Genomic DNA, 19,015 nt, shown 5'->3' with positions numbered 1-19,015 from the left:
GGGGTATAGGGGAGGTTGGACCCAAGTGCATCCTGGGAGCAGCTGAAAGCTTTAACTCCGTGGTGCCCGAGGATCCAGGATCCAGCTATACCCCAAGGTCACCCTGTGGACCCTATGGACTTCGTAGAAACAGAGATAACAAAGGTAAGTTCTTACCATATCTCTTGTTTTTGGTGGAATGCTCTTGCTAAACTTTGCCTACTTTCCAGTACCCCATTAACCCAGTTACACCCCTCTAGCCGCAAGCGGAGTTGCACATGACTTTGTGAAAACGCAAAGTATATCTGCACAACTTACTTGCGCTCAACTTTGCAACAACTCCCTTCGTCTTTCTACATGTCAGCTAATTCTAACGATACAGGTTATTTTGCAGAGTGGCATGGTGCGAAGGATGGCTCTAATATTACTAGGGCATGGTCAGGTCAGGAGGCCCCCCAAAAAAACGGCATATTGTTCCTCTAATCCTGGCACAAACACAGAACATTCTTCAGGGTAGTTTGCATTTAAATTCAACATCGCTATGCACCGAAAAGTGTGCGGTAATTGTGAATAGAATTGTGATTGAGGGCTGCTCATTAGAGGTTAGTGCAGTGTAAGGTAAGACACAACATTGCTGTGTTTTTAGGGTACATAGGACTAGTGTCTGAGCAACTTAATATATTCAGTCTTCAGCTCTTGTTTATCTGGGATGTTTATCTGGGATGCTCAATTTTAATGTCAGTGGGGATAGAACAACCTGACCTGCAGGCAGACCAAGTCATTGCAATGCACACAGCTGCAACAGTATTTCTGGAGAAGAATGTATTGAGACTGGGAGGCAGTGATCTATCTACTAGGACAGGGTTGCCAGTGGCCGGTGTAATGCCATGAAATGAACTGGGGAGGGGGTGGAAGATTGCAGGAAACCAAAGACTGCATTGTACAGGGAAAGCAGCAAGGTTCCTCATTTGCAACATTGTATAATGTGAATCTCATATAAAGTTAATGTAGGAGGGTTTTGGTACAAGCCACCCATTTCACCCCAACTACATTGAGATATTCCGTAGCATGCCTGCATTTTGATAAAGTCCCTGACATTGACTATATCTCTTTTTGGGTTTCAAAATCAGCACAGTTATACCAAAATTGAGACTTTTGTGAGGTATGGAAACACACCTCCTTATGGCTGCACACACAAATCCACAAGGCTGGGACGATAAGGGTGTTGAGTTGCGGGGCCTTTGACGTCGTTTCCACAACGGCAACTAGTCCCACTCGCGTCTGATTGCATTGACCCCGAAATGTCCTATTGTTAGTGTCAATGAACAAAGATTTCATGTAATTCTTGCATTTGTACAAGTCCAAATTAATGTGCCACATTTTTTTTTTTTGTGAAGTTGCCCTAGAGCCCAGAGAAACCCTTTAATAGTGTTTGTGCCCTAATCAGCGGTTGTACCGCAGGTTTTAATGTGTGGATTTCTTTAAAGACTATGGGCCTGATTCAGACCCACTCGCGAGCGGCTGTCCGCTCGCAAGTGGGTCGATGTTATGCACTGAGCATGCGCACGACGGAGGGAGCTCCGTCGTGCGCATGCGCCAGACGCGACGAGCGAAGGAAAGTCCTTCGCTCGTTGTGTCCGATCAAAGGGGGCGTGCTGTCAATGTTGATTGACAGCACGCCCCCTTTGGTGGGCGTGCCGGGGGCGTGCCTCCCTGACGGGGGCGTTCCCACGGGAACGCCTCCCGTCAGAAGCCGGCCCACTGACATCACTAGTGATGTCAGTGGGAGTGATTTTGGCTCTGATAGAGCCAAAATCACTCCGGAGCTTGCGGTTGAAACCTCAACCGGAGGCTCCGGCTCGCAAATTCGATGGTCGCGATGGACTCGACCATCGCGACCATCACAATGCACGCTCGTATAGCCTGTGGGTGGTGACCCACAGCTATATGAGCGTCCAGGAGGACGCTCCATGAAAATGGAGGCCGGCCCTCATTCAGAGCGTGCGCTCTGCTCAGAGCGTACGGCTCTGAATGAGGGCATATATGTGGCATATAATGCTTTGGAAACAAAATGGGCACGTCTTAGTTAGGTGAACATACAGTACTAGAAAGTATGCTTGTTTGGCAGTATTAGCCGATGAACCATTGCTCTAATCAATTTCTTTGTTGGACAGAACACAAAACACACATTTCTTCCGTGTCAGTGTTTGTTTATAGTACATTTGATATATATTTCCTGCAATGCTGCAGTTGAGGCTTTTGTGGTTTATTAGTTATACCAGCAAATGACAGAATGTAGCAGTGGGGCTGAATGTCTGGAAGCTGGAGAGTGTTCTAGACAAGCCTGTCACAACTATTTCAGTCTGCTACTTGGTTTCTATAAGTTAAGTGCTCCCTGTGTAGCGCAGAAATGTGGTCCATGAACCCAATCATTGGAGTGTGCAGGACAGCGGCCAAGAAACTGGGTTTTGTTTAACCCAGCTCCTCTGTCCAGTTGCCGCAATCAATCTCTGCTAAATAGCCTATGTAACCCGTGTCCTGGTAACAAATTATCCTAGAACTTGTATTGCCGTAGTGTGCTAATTTTGATTTGTTGTTACAATTTACAAGCCCAGCATAAAAAAAATGGATGTAAAACTAAAAATCTATGATTTAGTGCTGTTATTAATAAAATGTGGAATACTGACCTGTATCTTGAAGAAACTGTGTATTTCATTATATAGCTCTCATTTTTCATGCATGGAGATGTTAACTCTTTGTTGTCCTTCCCTAGATCACTGTGTCCACTACTATGACCTCCGGAACACTAAACAGCCCATCATGGTGTTTAAAGGACATCGCAAAGCGGTCTCTTATGCCAAGTTTGTCAACGGGGAGGAGATTGTTTCTGCGTAAGAACACTTTAGACTACATCTAGGGAAGAGAGTTGGAAAATGTTACACAAGGATATTATTTTCAGAGGTTTCACTCAATTCTTGGGGTGCAGTGTGAAATATTTAATAATTGAATATATGTAGCACAGTTCTGTAAACTGATTGACTTGGGTGCAGCACTGTGTTCTCCTGATGAGTGTTACAAGCATCACAACAATTAATTGGGATAATGCCTTTGAGTGGCCTTTCCAGCGATGCTTACATCTCCATGGAGACCTGGAGAATGTCTTCTACAGCTTAAACTAAAGTGCCGCAGCTAAATAGCTCACTGCTGAAAACAATGGTCAGGTTGATGCCTGCACTAATTATCAATAATCTTCTGTGGTCTTTGAAGAGACAGTGACCTCTGACTTCAAGGTCCATATATTGAGTATTCGGTTACTTAAGCACATTTACTAAGGTTGGCAGAAGAAGCTTTTTAAGTTATATATTTCAAGGGCTCTCTACCCAACACGTTACATCATCTAAGGATGACCAGTCATTGTATTTCTGCCTGTATGTATAAACGGAACTATAAACTGTTCTGCATTCACCCTTTGGGGTGTTTTATGCTTTAACTATTTACTCCTATTTCTTAGGTCTACAGATAGCCAGCTGAAACTGTGGAATGTTTCCAGGCCACACTGCCTGCGCTCCTTCAAGGGTCACATTAATGAGAAGAATTTTGTTGGTTTAGCATCAAACGGGGATTATATCGCCTGTGGTCAGTATTTTGTGATTTATTTGGTCTGTGTGCTGGTGTTTTTATTCTAAATTTGCTCTCTGTACTGTAACCTATTGACGGAAATACGATACAAGATGGCTCTGTGGACTCAGGTGAGCATCATCATATCTAGGGTATATAAACAGGAATCTTTATGGAATGACGGCAGTCTGAATCCCAGCTGTCAGAATCCCTACACCGGCATCCCGACAGGGCTAGCATACCGACACTTGTTGGTCGGTATGCTAACTCTCCCCCCTCTCCCTACCCTAACCGTCCCTCTTTGATGTCTAACGTCCCCTCCTCGCACCCTAACCCTCCCCCGCACCCCCTACTTACCTTAGGTATGCTGGGCGGTTGAGATGTCTGCACCGGGATTGTGATAGGCATGGGGATTCTGGCGCCCATAATATCATTGTCAGCATCGCGTGCGTTGGGATACTGACTGTATCCCTATAAACATTACTGACCGAAGAATTAAATACAGAACCGAAAAGACAAGGCAGCCAAAAAGTATGTAGTAAACGTTGCAGTAGGGCAGAGGTATTCAACAGGCAGCCCTCCAACTGCTGTGGAACTACACATCCTACCATGCTCTGCCACAGTTATGCTATTTGTGCATGCTAAAACTGTGGCAGTCCATGCTGGGATGTGTAGTACTACAGCAGCAGGAGAACAGATTGTTTAACTCCCCAGTAGTAGGGCATATAAAAGCCAATCATTTAAAATCCTCTATATTTTATAAACCCATTTTGAGTATTCATGCATATTGTATTCTCATTGGTTTTCTTTTCTATTATACTTGTTTGTTAAAACATTGTTCATATCTCACCCAACATGATATCTGCTAACTTGGATGCGGTTAGTTGACGCGTGTTACAGCAGATCGCTCACATTTCCCAGCATGCTTCTTCAGCTTTGGAAATAATCAGGTGTTTAACGGAACCCAGGGAGCTCTAGTAGGTCCACACGAGCTTATGGTTTAGTAGCCCTAAATCTGTACAGGAATCTAAAGCCGGGTACACACTGGAGCGATATGTACCCAGATGATATGGCAGCCAAAGACCTGACATACGTATCCACTGTACACATCAGATCGATGTATTGAAGAATGGATCGATCCCTCATTCCGTCCTTCATTACCTTGCCCTGCGCCGCATGCGATACCGTCCAGTTGGCCATGCTGCACAGCCAACCGGAAGATATCGCTAACAACCGCAGGAGCGCGCAGATTGGCCGTACACACTGAACAATGTTCCGATTTAGCCGATATCGTTCCAGTGTGTACTCAGCCTAAGATTATGCTTCATCCAATGTCACATTTTAGTGCATATTTTCCTTTTTGTACATTAACATAGTAGTTATGTAGATGTGTGGTTTTTCTTCTACTTTAGGAAGTGAAAACAATTCCCTCTACTTGTACTATAAGGGACTGTCAAAGACCCTACTGACATTCAAATTTGACACCGTTAAGAGTGTACTGGACAAAGATCGTAAAGAAGACGACACCAATGAGTTTGTGAGTGCTGTGTGTTGGAGGGCTCTTCCAGATGGGGTAAGGATACTTTTTGTAACAATGCTGTCTGAATGTGCTCTGCTAATATCTCTTTTGGCAAGTAGGCATTTCTGTATCATCATTGCTGTAAAGAACCAAAACCACCTTTAAAATGTGTACTGGATACTCCTTACCAACTATGGGAAAGGTGTGTGTAGGGACCTACTGCTCACTAGTAATGTGCATGAGTCCCGTGAATAGGAGCCCTGCTGGTGGGCATCTGCCAGCACACGGTACAGAGGTGCTGGAGGGAGTGCTTGCACATCGAACCTCTGCATTTCTCTTAGTTGCGGGAATTTGGGTTTATGGTACAAAGCTCTTATTGATTTCTCAAAATACAAGATAGGAGTCATTAGTTGCTTTAGGGAAACGGTAGATTATTGTCCTGGGAATCATTCATTCTTATACCAACATCTATGATGTGGACTATTCTGGTGCAGGACAGCGAGGATCAGATCTATGATCCAGATACACTACCTCAGGTGCCTGCTGAGCCAGTCGCGTGTCACTGAAACACTTAGGCTGCATCTCTTTATAAGGGTCCTAGCAATGTGTATATTGAACACACTCGCGGGAAAAAAAAATTGCTGAGCCTCTTGCACAGCTGAATGAAGTCCAATAAAATGAGCTGTTTATTGTCACTTTTTAGAATCCATCAGTATGCCTTTGGTTCAAGTATCACCACTTTATTAACGCCCTCTTAGCCCACCTTACCGCTGATCTATAGCAAATGCATAACAGGCTCCATCGTGCCGGAAAAAAAGAAGATATTGTTTTGCCTTCACGTTTGTTTCTGGCACATTGACATTCAGAGTCTTCTTACAAGCGCTTCTTATATCAACAAAAGGGTTCAAAGAGCTCTGTTAAACATATGAGGCAATGGCATTGAGAATTGTGCATTATGTCCCTTTTATTCCTTCTACAGTGATGAATATAGATTGGTCTTGGGAAATGGAGACGGCGAGGTTGGCCCTTTTTAGATGTTTTGAGATTTTTTATTTTTTTTATATCAACGCAATGGTTCTTGCAGTAGCCGTTCTTAAAACAAAAGATAGGCAGAGTATGATTCTGCATATTAATTTATTTATCAGCCCCTCGTAATCGTTAGGATGAAGCAGCGCAAATTACTGGCTGTTTGTCTGAAAGTTCATTACTGCAGATAAGGCAATTGAGGGAGGTGGGCGGGGGGGATAGCGATGCCAGTGCTGAGTGTGCCACTGAAGTAATATCAGTGCTGTGATCAACTGTTACATTCAGATAAAGGAACACACAGCAGAAAATTAGCTTAGGTAAAGGTTAAAGTGACTGGAGGCATTAATGACTGAATGGAAGGCATTCTCGCTAGGCATTGCTTCATAAATGAAGCCTTTTTAGTAGTCTCGACAAGTGGGCAAAGAGAACAAAAATCACATTTTCAGGTTTCAGCATTGCCTGAATGTTTTCAGAACAGAGTCCATCTCTCTCTGTTAATGCGGTGTAATTACTTTTTCTTGAAACATAGTTGTGTGGACACATCCAGCCGGCCTACAGGGGTCATTCTGTGCCGCAGACCTGACCTCTTAAGAAGCATCCTTGATATTGATGCAAATCAAAGTGTCAAAAATTGTTTATGTGCAGGTTAATTTATTTTATTTTTTTTAGATATTATTTTTGGACTTTTGAGGAGGAATTAAACTCTGAGTGATGTGCTGTGTGACATCCATCTGCTGTGATATCCAGCCGTACATATTGATGGTCAATACAGCAAGCAATCTCTGCCATCTTTCTGCCAGAAGTACATGAGCTAAGATATTGGTCATGCAGGGACCTCTCCAGCAGTACTCTAGCCACACTGCTCAGAATGGAATCCCCCCCCCCCTCCCCCCTTAGTGTCAATGCGCATTTAATGGCATAAGAGGGTGAGTGTTATAAATGCTTAAAAAGAGGAGTATCTGCATTATTTTATCTCTATTTCATACAGGCCATAGGTTCAACATAGTTGCTTTCAAATCATTTAATCAATTGGAGGATATGATTAATAAAATAGTAATACATGTTACTTTGTCCCCTATGTGCCCCCCTATATGTCTGGAGTCATTGCAATGATTTTACCTTATCACCTGTGCAACCTATGTAGATTTAAGGCACTTTGTTTAAAAATGAAAGTGGGAAGGGCTCAGTTTAAATAGCTTCTATTCTAGAGTAAGGGAAAAATAATGACATCATACAGTGTTACCGGTTACAATTAATGTCACCAAATAACACTTGTACAAAAAACCCAAATAGCCACAAAGCACTGCAACCCATATACACGTATTAGCAATATAAATACATGATCTTCTAAAATATCAAATGTAAAAAAAACCTCTTGTTTTTAAACAAACACTGTAAAGTAAAACTGGTTCTCTTGATCAGCAATGATCCTAAATGGTAAAAAGTCAATTAGTCTTCTGAATCAGTCTTAATTCTTCTGAATCAGGTACACACGGTACGATCTGCACAACCAACGATATCGCTGAACGATTTCCATTGAACTTTCTGTAGTGCAGGACAAACGATATTGGTTGTACACACTGATATCTTTCAATGAAGTCATACTGACACATCTCTGAACGTGCATATCGTGATGAAATCGTCCAAGTTGGCCTGCATGTACGGACGACCATAGATATCGTTATCGTCCATGCGGGAACGCACATCGTTGGTCGTTCACTGCATAAAAATGAAAGCTTTGTCGTTCAACGTTATCGTTCATAGATATCGTACCATGTGTACGCACCGTTAAAAATGCTGGAAACCAATACCAGTGGTGAATCGGGCTATTACTAAATTACAGTAAGGCCTAATGGACTAGTATAGAACACACCTATGCTGATGGAAACCTTATCCAATCTGGTAAAGATAAATTCCCATTATAGTAAGCAGTACAAAAGAGTGATGAGAAATGAAACATACGTCAGTTCTGTAACCGCAGGCAAAAAACAGAAGTGACACAAGATATCCACCATGTTCTTGATAATTTGCCTATATGAGGCAGTGTTGCATGTTCTGCTACTAGTGATACTCCACTTAATATTGATAAAGCAAGCAATGTCGCAGCTTTGTGTTGTATATACAGGTTGAGTCTCCCATATCCAAATATTCCGAAATACAGATTTTTTTTGGGCATGGCCGAAATAATGAAACTTTAGATTTTTGATGGTTCAATGTACACAAACGTTGTCTAAGGCACAAATTATTAAATGTATAAAATGACCTACAGGCTGTGTGTATAAGGTGTATATGAAACATAAATGAATTTCATTTCTGTGCACAAACTTTGTTTGAGCCACAAAATGATTGAAAATATTGTATTTAATTACCTGCAGGCTGTGTGTATACAATACTTAAATGCATTCTGTTTATATTTGGGTTCTATTCCCAAGATATCTAATTATAAATGCAAATATTCCAAAATACGGAATATTCCGTTATCCTAAATACCCCTGGTCCCAAGCATTTTGGATATGGGAGACTCGACCTGTATTTATTGCAGACATAAGAATATAGCAGTGTAGTAGAGACCACTTCCACTCTTATGATGTTATTAAGTAGATCACTGAATACCATGGAAACCTTGCCTATTTGGAAGGTATATTTTGTGTTCTTTATTACTAGCTAACCTAATCCTTTTATGGAATGCAGCAATAATTAGTGTTTTTAGCTGCTTTTGGACCTAGTGGTGATTTCTTTTTACAAATGATGATGATGTAATTTTGTGGCTTCAGAAATAAAGATCACAGCTCTGACAGCTCTGATCATGTTGCATTTTAAGCCCCCATGATGCATGTAATTACATTCCCTTTGTTTACTTTTTATATGTAATTGTGTTGCGGTTGTATATTTTATTTATAGTAGTGTTTAAGCTTATTTTAAAGGGATCTTCCATCTTCAGATGACTTTAAATAGCTGTACACCTCCTTGTGCAACTTATATCAAATGTATTGATTTTTCCCTGTGTCTGTTTTTCTGTGGTTTTTCAACCATGTCCTTGCTTCATTGGTTAGTTTGTATTTACTTTCCATGTCCTTCATTGGTTAGTTTGTTTTTACTTTACATGTCCTGAAACGTGACACAAACTGGATGTATGTTTGCCAGTGACGTAAAAACAGTCACATCCAGTGGCAGTAAAATATAAACTGCTGTTGATTATATAAATACATGGCTGAAAGAAGTAAGTGAGAAAGCTAAAGGAATGCACAAAGGCAGATTAATATAATCATGGGCCCCCCACTCTGTACCCCTTTTCCCCCCTCACCATCTTCCATTTTAATCAGTACTCCAGAAAACACATCAAGCCTCTCAGCTAGACTATAGTATACCCAGCAACCCCCATGCTCCCCAAATATAAACCGCAAGAATATATTCCTATCTGCAACGCCTCTCCCTAACCTCGCAATTCCCTTTGAATTTTAAAAAGAAAGGTCTTCACCCTGGAACAGCCCTGAACTGCTTCCTCAGGGGCTCCTGTAATGATCCAGCAGTGAGATTGCATTTAGTAAAAGTTACATGAGGGCCTTTTTAAGAAAGTAGTCATCTGAAGGCGGACAACCTCTGTAGTCCTAGCAGGAACTTCTGGAGACTGAAAGTGCATTGTACATGTGTAAAAGGATGTGAGCGGAACAGAAGACTTTTGATCAGCACCCATGATCATTACCTGCTGTGTTAGCTGATGACTTTGTTGATTCCTATCAAAGCTCATTTTATGCATGCTGCCGGTGACCTGCCAGCATTTGATGTTGGTTTAAAGAACTGTTAGGCCAGTTACTTTTTGTACCAATATACTCTATACCCACTAACACTTGTGTTCAGGAGTTATGGTGGCACGGCAGTGTGTTTTGGACACTGCATGTAGTACTTTCTCTTTTACACTGATGTGAATTCAAGGTGGTCAGTGGAGATAACATTTAACATGCGCTATCACTGTCATTTTTTTACTGCCAGTGGGTAACTAGCCTTAATGTAGAGGAATTAGACATTTAATTGATCAGTTGTACTTTAGAGCTAATTTCTATAGAGGATGCAAATTATATATTTAAAAAGGTGCCACAAATTATATTGAACCTACCGAATAGAGTGGAGACATTCTGTTCACAAGGACCGGTGCTGACACTAAGGCACTTTGGCTATGTGTGGTTGGTGCACTTTAAATTCCAATTACTGGTGTCTGCATGTACTGAACTGCAATGACAACAATCATTGCGGCTACTTTATTATTATTTACTACCAGTTATTTATATAGTGCACACACATTCCGCAGCGCTTTACAGAAGCTTGCACTGCATTTATATCACTATATAGTCTGACAGATGATATTCTTTACTGTCAGTTACTGACCAAAGGGGCCTCAGCGGTGCTCAGCAGTCATCCATACACTGAATCCTGAACACTATTTCTGCTGCAAATAAAAATGGCATCTGCAAATAAAAATGGCATTATTTAACAAATTCTCCTTTATATGGCGCCACAGGGGTTCTGCAGCGCCTCACAAAGTACTTAAACAAATGAGCAAACAAAAAAAAACAGTGACTGTCAGTACAAAACAATGCAGGACAAGAGCATAGTTTATAAACGGAATCTGTATGAAATACTGAGAGGCTGAATAGCCGCCGGTTCTCAGTGCAACGCCGGAAGCCCGAAGGGAGGATATTCCGACAGCGGCTTGTAAGTGTCCTAACCCTCCCCTGTCCCCCCTCTATCCCTCCCTCGGTGGTGCCTAACCCTAAAACACCCGGGGGTACCTAAACCTAACACCCCCCTTCCCGCACTATAACCTAACCTCCCCCCTGGGGGTGCCTAATCCTCCCGGGGGAGTTCCTAGCCCTAACCTCCCCCCCCCCGGGGGTGCCTAACCCTCCCCAGGGGTGTCTAAGCCTAACAACCCCCCTTCCCTTCCCCCCCCAAGCATCAACCTAACTATCCCCGGCCTACCTCGTTCAGGATGCCGGACGTCGACATTTCAGTGTGGGGCTAAAGATAGCCGTCGTCATTTCGATGTCTATCTTTAGTCCCAGGTCGGGATTCTGATAGCCGGCATTCCAGGCGGCGGTAAATTAACCGCATCCCTTTATAAACATTGCTGCAATAGCAATCATAACACTTAAAAACAGCAGGGCGTCGGTAACCAAGTGTTAGGTGCTTTTGAGGGGAGTTTGGAGTAGATAATCGTATGAGTAAGGGAAGGAGACGCACATGAGGGAAGAGGGCCCTGCTCGTGAGAGGTTACTTTCTAAAGGGGCTGACAGGGGTGACACAGAAGGGATAGACAGTGAGGAAGAAGCAAGAAGAGGGACAAATTGGGTTATACCAGTCTCTAATTGTGTTAAATAAGCGTTCTACCCACCATTGTCCCAGAGGTAGTGAGGACAACTGCTGCTGCATCCACATAAACCGGAGAATGCCTAGCTTTTCCAAACTACTAAGCCACATGCTCCTTTCAGAAAAGAAAATCTTAGGTCCTGAAACAACAATACAATCTCCCAACTTCTTAGATGCTGATTTATATAATAGTGCCCTCAAATTGGTACTGTCCCATCTATATTATTATTATTAGTTTTATAAATTTAGTTTATTGTGAGATAGCTGAGCCTGTTCAATTGAACCTTGCAGTAGTCATTTGTGAATGGGCAGGATTTGCAGATAATGGAGGCATTTAACCATACAGGTATATGCTAAACAGCAGTAACAATAGTAATATTGGACAGTTTAACTGCATTCTATTATAAATTCTGCAAGGGTTTGTACTCTCGCTGTTGGCCTCAAATAATGCAGTGCAAACTCTATTTGTGCTCACTGCAAAGATTTTCCTGTCACAGTTTACTTTACGACCTGCTAGAGAACTAGTATATTGTAAATCATGCAGAGAGGCAGGGGGATAGTCCATTCTCTGAGCCTTAGTGTGGACTGGAAAACGAATTTTGAACTTGTGTGCGGGTAACGCAAATAGGAGATTGCCAAGCAACAGGTTGCACGATGACCCAGAGAGAGGCATATTGGCTCTGTCCACTGTGACCATCCACATGTGTGAGCAAATTAGGTACCGAAGTAGTCATGCAGCTCTCCTTGCACATTGTGTGGGCAAAACACACCTATGGCAGGCAGACAGGGCCACCTGATTTTAAAGGCTAGGTTTTTGGGGGGTTTTTTGTAACCTTTTACTAATATTTTAGATTAAATATTTTCTATAAAAAAAAAATACTTGTGATTTTTCAATAATTGTTTGGCCACAATTTCTATGATATTCTGTAGAGTAGTCGGTGGCCACAGGTAACCTAATCCTATACAACCACAACTAATGGTTTACACCGTGCAAGCAAATGCAGCCTCTATGTATACAACAGGGGTGGGGAACCTTTTTTCTGCTGAGGGCCATTTTAATATATAGAACATTATTCGCGGGCCTGGTGCAGGCTGCGCCCCCTCTGTGTGATGTCACACGGGGCGGGACCACAATTGCTGTTGATTACAGCAATGCCCGGAGCATCCTGAGGATGCTCGGGGAGCTGTAAGGGCAGCGGTGTGACGCTCCAGGTGGCACTGCTGCATACATTCTGGCTGCAGTGTGCCATTCTAGGCACCCTGCTAGCCACATGAGGCTAGCAGAAAAAAGCTCAGAGGGCTTAGACCAAATGATGCAGAGGGCCTTATATGGCCCCCAGGCAGGAGGTTCCCCTTCCCTGATATGCAAGACACACATCATTCCAATGGTAACTACCTAAACTGCTTTCAGTAACTTACAGCATAACATGTGTATATACAGTACCTGTATGTAAATTGGTTATGGAATTCCTGGCAGCGCAGACAAGTCTGCAGATTCTGTTCTGCTGTAAATGTCAAGCGTGATCCTGCTGCATACGCAGATATCCCTACTGGGGACCACAGCACTGATTGCTGATAAATCTCCTGTTATTTCCCAGAAGCCCAGTTTGCTAAAAATTAACTTTTAAAGAGACTTCTGAGTCCACTCCAGTCTGGCTAGCTCAGATTTAGCACTCTGGCTAATGTGTAATTTGTGAGGGTCCCTTTAGATCCGTTCTGTAAGAGAACCATCCTAGAAGATATATGAATGGCGTAAGGTGAAATGTGTAGTACTCAGTCACATGACCTATCACGTAGTAAGCAGAGAATGCTGCTTAACCATGCTCATTCACAGCTTTCCACCCCCCCCCCACCTTCTGCAGTAATGCCAGGCAGGGCTCTGATGCAGAGATCATGTGACTCTGTGCTCGGGGACCAGCTTGAGTACAGCCATGTCTGTCATAACTGGAGAGATTTTGTAAAGGGGTCACACCAAGAATAGTGTTGTGCGCTCGAATGATGACTTCATGGAGGTAAATGGGCTCCCATTATTTAGTCATCAGTTTAAGCCACTTTTGTGTTTTTTTTCTTTATTATGGCAATAAGTAATGTATTGTTACAGATCTAATATGAACTCATTCTGCTACGTCTTCCATGTCTAGAACACACGTAATTCTTGTATTCTGTGAAGTTATGAATGTTGCAAAGGGTTTAACGTTAACATAATAAATCAAAAGGCTAATGCACACTACTTATTGTTGTGTGTTCAGTCCTTAACAATGTCATTGTGGTGCAGGTGTTTGATGCATGTGATCTTTCTAGTTTACAGGCATACTAACCGCATGGGTTCAACAAAAGCATCGTTATGTACATATCCTTGGGTCTTGAAGTATTATTTTTGGCAAAGATGAGCAGATATTTAACCAAACCTGATCATTGGGCTACGACCCCTTTTGCGGAGTTACTCACAAGTAACTCATTGCTCATAACTATTCAACTTTTTTCTGTTTGTTAAACTTTTTATCTCAATAAATGTTTGGTAAAATGCATACCAGCATATTGGCCAGCAAATGTAATGCAAGATAGGCGGTAAGAGGGGGTTGGGTATGAGATCCCGGTGGTTGTGATGCCGCTGCTCAGAATCCCGACACCCATAAGGAGAGAAGGACTAACCCTTACCCATAAAACTAACCCTCCCTCTCCGGTGCCTAAACCTAACCCCCCCATAATGCCTAACCTCGCACCCTAACGCTCCCCCCTAACGCATGATGCTTACCTTCAAGATGCCGGTGGCCAAGATTCTGGTGCTGGGATCCCGCCGCTGTCGGGATTTTGGCGCCGGGATTCCGTCCATCGGCATGCTGCACGCCAGGATGCTAACTACATCCTGTAAGGGGTTACTATTTGCAGAGTAGTTCATTATGCCCTTCCTGTGTGTGCAGCTTCAGGCACCATTATTTTATTCCATAGAAGCAGGAACTCGAACAACATTTCTTACAAAGTATTACCCCCATGTGTAAGGGAGTAAATCATTGCTGCCTAGTGATTGATGTGTGATTGTGCTGCAAACAGCCCGTGTTGGCTCCTCCACCAGCTCAGGTGATTGCACCGTCTTAGGCCAATGGTGTTTGTCGTCACAGCTCAATTGGCACAGTGTACAGACAGGAGACGGGGGCCATCATAGGGCAGTGCACTGCTTGGGGCCAAAGCCTCACCTAGTAGCCTCTTGTGTGGATTCATGCACTTCTGAATTGCAGAGAGGAGAGTCACCTAATTCATGTAAAGAGGAGCATATGTGGAGCAGAGTATTGATTTTTAAATACTGTGGGTGTGGAACTGCCCTTAAGTTAATAATTGCAATGAGGTTATAAAGATTTAGTGGCCACTCTTGGTAATTGAATATTTTCAGAAGCACACTTTGGTCCTATAGACAGGACAAGATAGATGATAGCAACTGCGTGACAACAGCGGGTTTATTACTTTGTTTTTAAGGCTTATGCACAAAAGAGAGACCGTGGACTGATTTGTGAATGCTCTTTAAATTGTACATTTCTTTGTGTGTTCCTGATTTGCTAGATCTATAGGGATAGAATTAAAATACTGTCTTTATCTGATATGCTGAACAGTTTTCTTCCTCCCTTACATTTTGTTTCACAAGACAGCTCCAAATTCACGATGCAGACACAGTATCTACTCCTTGTAACCGTGTTATCCAGCAATGCGAAAAGGTTTTCTATTTCCTTTGACAGACGATAAAAGTAAAATATATATTTAGAACCGCAAAGTGTCCTCGCGCAAGGCGTAGTATAATTCAATTAAAACCTCCTGCTTTGTTTAATGAGTTCCGCAGCATATGCATTACTGATCAATGGCCGGCAGACTCTCTGGGCCCATACTTGAGCAATGATTGATTTAATCTTGTTTGTTATTACTGAGCAGTATTATTCCACACCGCCTCCACTTCTCCCGCATTGTATTTCTATCATCTTACATGATTTAAAGATACATTGTTCCTTTTACGGGAGCACTGCAGAATCGCTATGTCTCATTGTGTAATCCTGTCTGCTCTTTTTTCTTAAGTAACCTGTAAGTATATAAGTTGTGCACTAGAAGAACACATATATGCATGTGTGTGCGCGTATGTGATTATATATTTTTGTGTGTGTTATATGCACACACACACATAGGTGTGTATATGTGTGTGTATGTGATTATATACTTATTTCTGTTTGCATATGTGATGATACTTATTTTTGTGTGCGTATGTTATATGCACACACACATAGGTGTATATCTATACGTGTGTATGTGATTATAGTCTTATTTTTGTGTGCGTATGTTATATGCACATAGGTGTATATCTATATGTATGTGTGTATGTATGTGTATATATATATGTATATATGTATATATATATGTATATATGTATGTATATATATATATATATATATATATATATATATATATAAATAAATAAAAATGTGTGTGTATAATATAGCAGTACTTCTATGGAAAGGCCCCTGGAATCTTGTCTATAGTTAACTTATTTGAAAGGAACAACGATTTAACTTCACTTTAAACAATATAAGTGATATTTTACCATTATTTACTACACATATATTATTAGTACTATGCATTCACATTGTAACCTAGCACATAGAACGTGACATATGAATGTTTATTAGAAAATGAATGGACAGGAGGGTTTGATCCTCCTGTAATGCACTCCCATCACGGGGCAAGGAAAGAGATTGCTTCCTGTGATCCTTAATAGGTCTCTGGTGCAGTCTGACCCAGATCCCAACTTCTTTTGTACACAAGTGCTTTGTGTTTTTTTTTCCTAGACGTAAAATTATTTTTTAAAAGGAGAAGCATAAAACTTTCCCACAATATCTGCAAAGCATATAGAAGCCAGTTTGTTAAACCATATAAAAGGAAACCATGAGAAAAAATGTAGTGATATTGTTAGAACTGTTTCCAAATCATATAGGTTCTTAAGCAGCCAAGAACAAAATATGTTCCCACACGTGTGTCCTTTAGAATGAAGCTTCAATTATTTAAAATAATCCATGTAGATGCATTAACTGAAACAGTCTCCCGCTTAGCTCTATTTACATGTAATTGACCAATAATAAGCCCCCGGATGGGCTTTTGATATGAACCTTTTTCTTTTGGATGTATTGAAGCTGATTCTCCCCACACACTAGTAATACGGCTGAAAACTATTCTCGGTCGTCCAGCCTTTCCCTGATAGTTTTCCCTAGGTAAAGATCTGTAGTTATCTAATGACTTCTATAATCTTACCCGTCTTGCATTTAGTTTGACCTCTTTTCTGAGTTCTTTGCTTACAATACGGGGAGGAATCAGGAAATGATCCCCGAGCGGAAGAAGTGGTTAATGTGGCCGTTCTCTTCTCGCCGCCTCCAAGCGTTATTGAAGGTTGCTGAAGTACCACTGTCCATCTTCTTTATGGCTGGCACCTGGAGAGTGTGATTAACAGCGTCTCTGAGAACGCGGTGTCATTTATTTATCCGAATATTGCAAGACAACAGGAGAGCAGAGGAGATGCAGGGTTTAAGATGTGCTTTGGCATGAAGGTGGCTGAGCAAAGCATGGACGAAATCCGACCTACAAATATATATTGCTAAGTAATGTGTGATGAAGGAAGGTATTACTTCAAGACACATCCTGGCACTAGAGGGAAAGAAGATAAAATGCATTGGCAGCGCAGGAGTCTTTCAGATGACTTGTGCAATGCATCCAAGTGGAAGGGGATGTGATGTTAAGGATGTTCTTTGGCAGGATAAGCAACATTAAGGTGGCTGAAGAGCCCTTAGAAAAAGGTTTGCACTGTTCAAAATAATAAGAAAGTTGCTTCTAATTGGTGATGCCTTAATGGACCCATACAGTAATTCCTTATAAATGTAGTACAGAGTGCTTTGAACTGGATAGGTCGTTTCCACTGCTCTATGGCTATAAATATAGCGTGATGGCAGTAATGAGATTTCCTGTGCTTACAGAAGTCCTTAGCACACATCTTGTTTAAAGGATAAGCATACTGTTTACCTTCCACTCATCTTTTAGGAAGCAAGGAAGTAAAATAGATTGCTCAGTGTCAGGCTACCTTTCCACTGTATCAAGTTGTATATTCCTTTCTCCTCTCCGCTACAGGCTGCTGAAGCCCCTCCCACATCTTTAGGGGTTGTCCTTACGGCGTGACATGCAGGTCAAAATGGTTACCTATCACCAGCCCTGCCCCACTGCAATAATCCACCAATCCACACTGTATTCCTGCCCACCAATAGCACAACCTGTGATACTTTGCACCACTTTTGTGTAGGCATAAGTTACAATTAATGAGACCTGTTTCCAAAAGTTAAGTGGAAGCCAAAGTACTGAAGAAACTGAAAGGGTATAGCCAAAAGGCATCTCTGCACCCTACTTAAGTCCACTTGCACATGGAGGCCCCTGATTCACAAGTTTGCACATACATACGAATTAACTTCTCACAATGTTCTTCCCTTTAAGAAACCTGCGTGTACTTTAAAGGTAATAACCTGTGAGTTGTAGGCAGCCATGAGATTCCGGTGATTTAGTTAGTATCTTTTTTTTTTTTAGAGGCAATAATTTAAAAGTCAAAATAAGGTTGTTTTGCTTTTTAAATTATTGTGGAATAAAATATAGTGCCCAAATCGATACTCATGGCTGCCTGCAACTCTATGGTCTCTAAGACATGGGGGTTTGTTGATGAGACACTTTTGAGTCCCTGAGTTTGCTTGTGGCTTAGAATATCCTGTTTTCTGTCCTCGTGTGTCTGCCAGCACTGGGTGGACTGTAGTAAGCGATAGCCGAGTTTGTGGAAGCTGAACTACTCCTTGCGTGCAGTTGTTGTTGTGTCTGCCCGCAGTGTCAGTCTTCCTACAGTAATGTAATGGAGATCTCTGTCTGGCTCTGTACAGTGTAAACTGAGCCTGATCGTTCCTCTCCACACACACACGTTTCTCATTGATACATTTATGTAGTTAAGGAGAGAAGCACAGATCAATGTGCCAACAAGAAGTAGAGGACATAAGTTGTGTTGCACTTAATGGGGCATTACTAACGACTTGTTTCATCTTCATTTCTTCTCCCCTGTTCATCCATTACTTTTTGGTGCGTATGTATATGTGCGGAAGCAGCATACTAATTGTCTGGAGCACCATAACCATTGCAGCCTGCTGAGTTGTCACGTGCCTCTTATCTGTTGCTTTCAGGAATATGCTTTCTCCTTTTCAATTATAGTTGTGTAGGGTGGCCCCAATAGGCTGGTCCCACTGCTTTATTATGACCACTCACACGGGGAAAATAGTTTCTAGTCTGCTGCTGTTCATGAACACAGGGCTGTGATACACAAATGTTGTCCCACTGCAAAATGAAATTTTTTACTATAGGATTTCACACCCAGTATTCACCATTGTTGTAATATGGTAATACAGGTTAAGTAGTTAGTGACACTTTTGCTTTTTGATGGTTCAATGTACACAAACATTT

General features: G+C 41.9%; 1 protein-coding gene and 1 non-coding gene across 6 annotated transcripts in view; both read left to right on the top strand.

Annotated features, from left to right (window-relative positions):
• The window catches only part of COP1 (COP1 E3 ubiquitin ligase), a 177,065-nt gene that overhangs the window by 136,921 nt on the left and 21,129 nt on the right, over positions 1–19,015 (top strand). For 4 of the 5 annotated variants that reach the window (XM_088461879.1, XM_088461878.1, XM_088461877.1 and 1 more), the window contains 3 exons: positions 2,753–2,870; positions 3,491–3,615; positions 5,010–5,170. In XM_088461879.1, the coding sequence (XP_088318005.1) occupies positions 2,753–2,870; positions 3,491–3,615; positions 5,010–5,170 (404 nt within the window). Of the gene's footprint in view, positions 1–2,752; positions 2,875–3,490; positions 3,616–5,009; positions 5,171–19,015 lie in introns of those variants that run through there. The other variant, XM_088461881.1, reaches the window with a different exon arrangement.
• LOC148453659 (small Cajal body-specific RNA 3) lies at positions 18,341–18,479 on the top strand. Its single transcript, XR_015874897.1, has one exon.

This window comes from Taudactylus pleione, unplaced genomic scaffold (genome assembly GCF_031769625.1).
Source record: "Taudactylus pleione unplaced genomic scaffold, aTauple2 ptg001123l, whole genome shotgun sequence".
Taxonomy (NCBI): Eukaryota; Metazoa; Chordata; class Amphibia; order Anura; family Myobatrachidae; genus Taudactylus; species Taudactylus pleione.
This window is presented reverse-complemented; position numbering and strand designations above follow the sequence as displayed.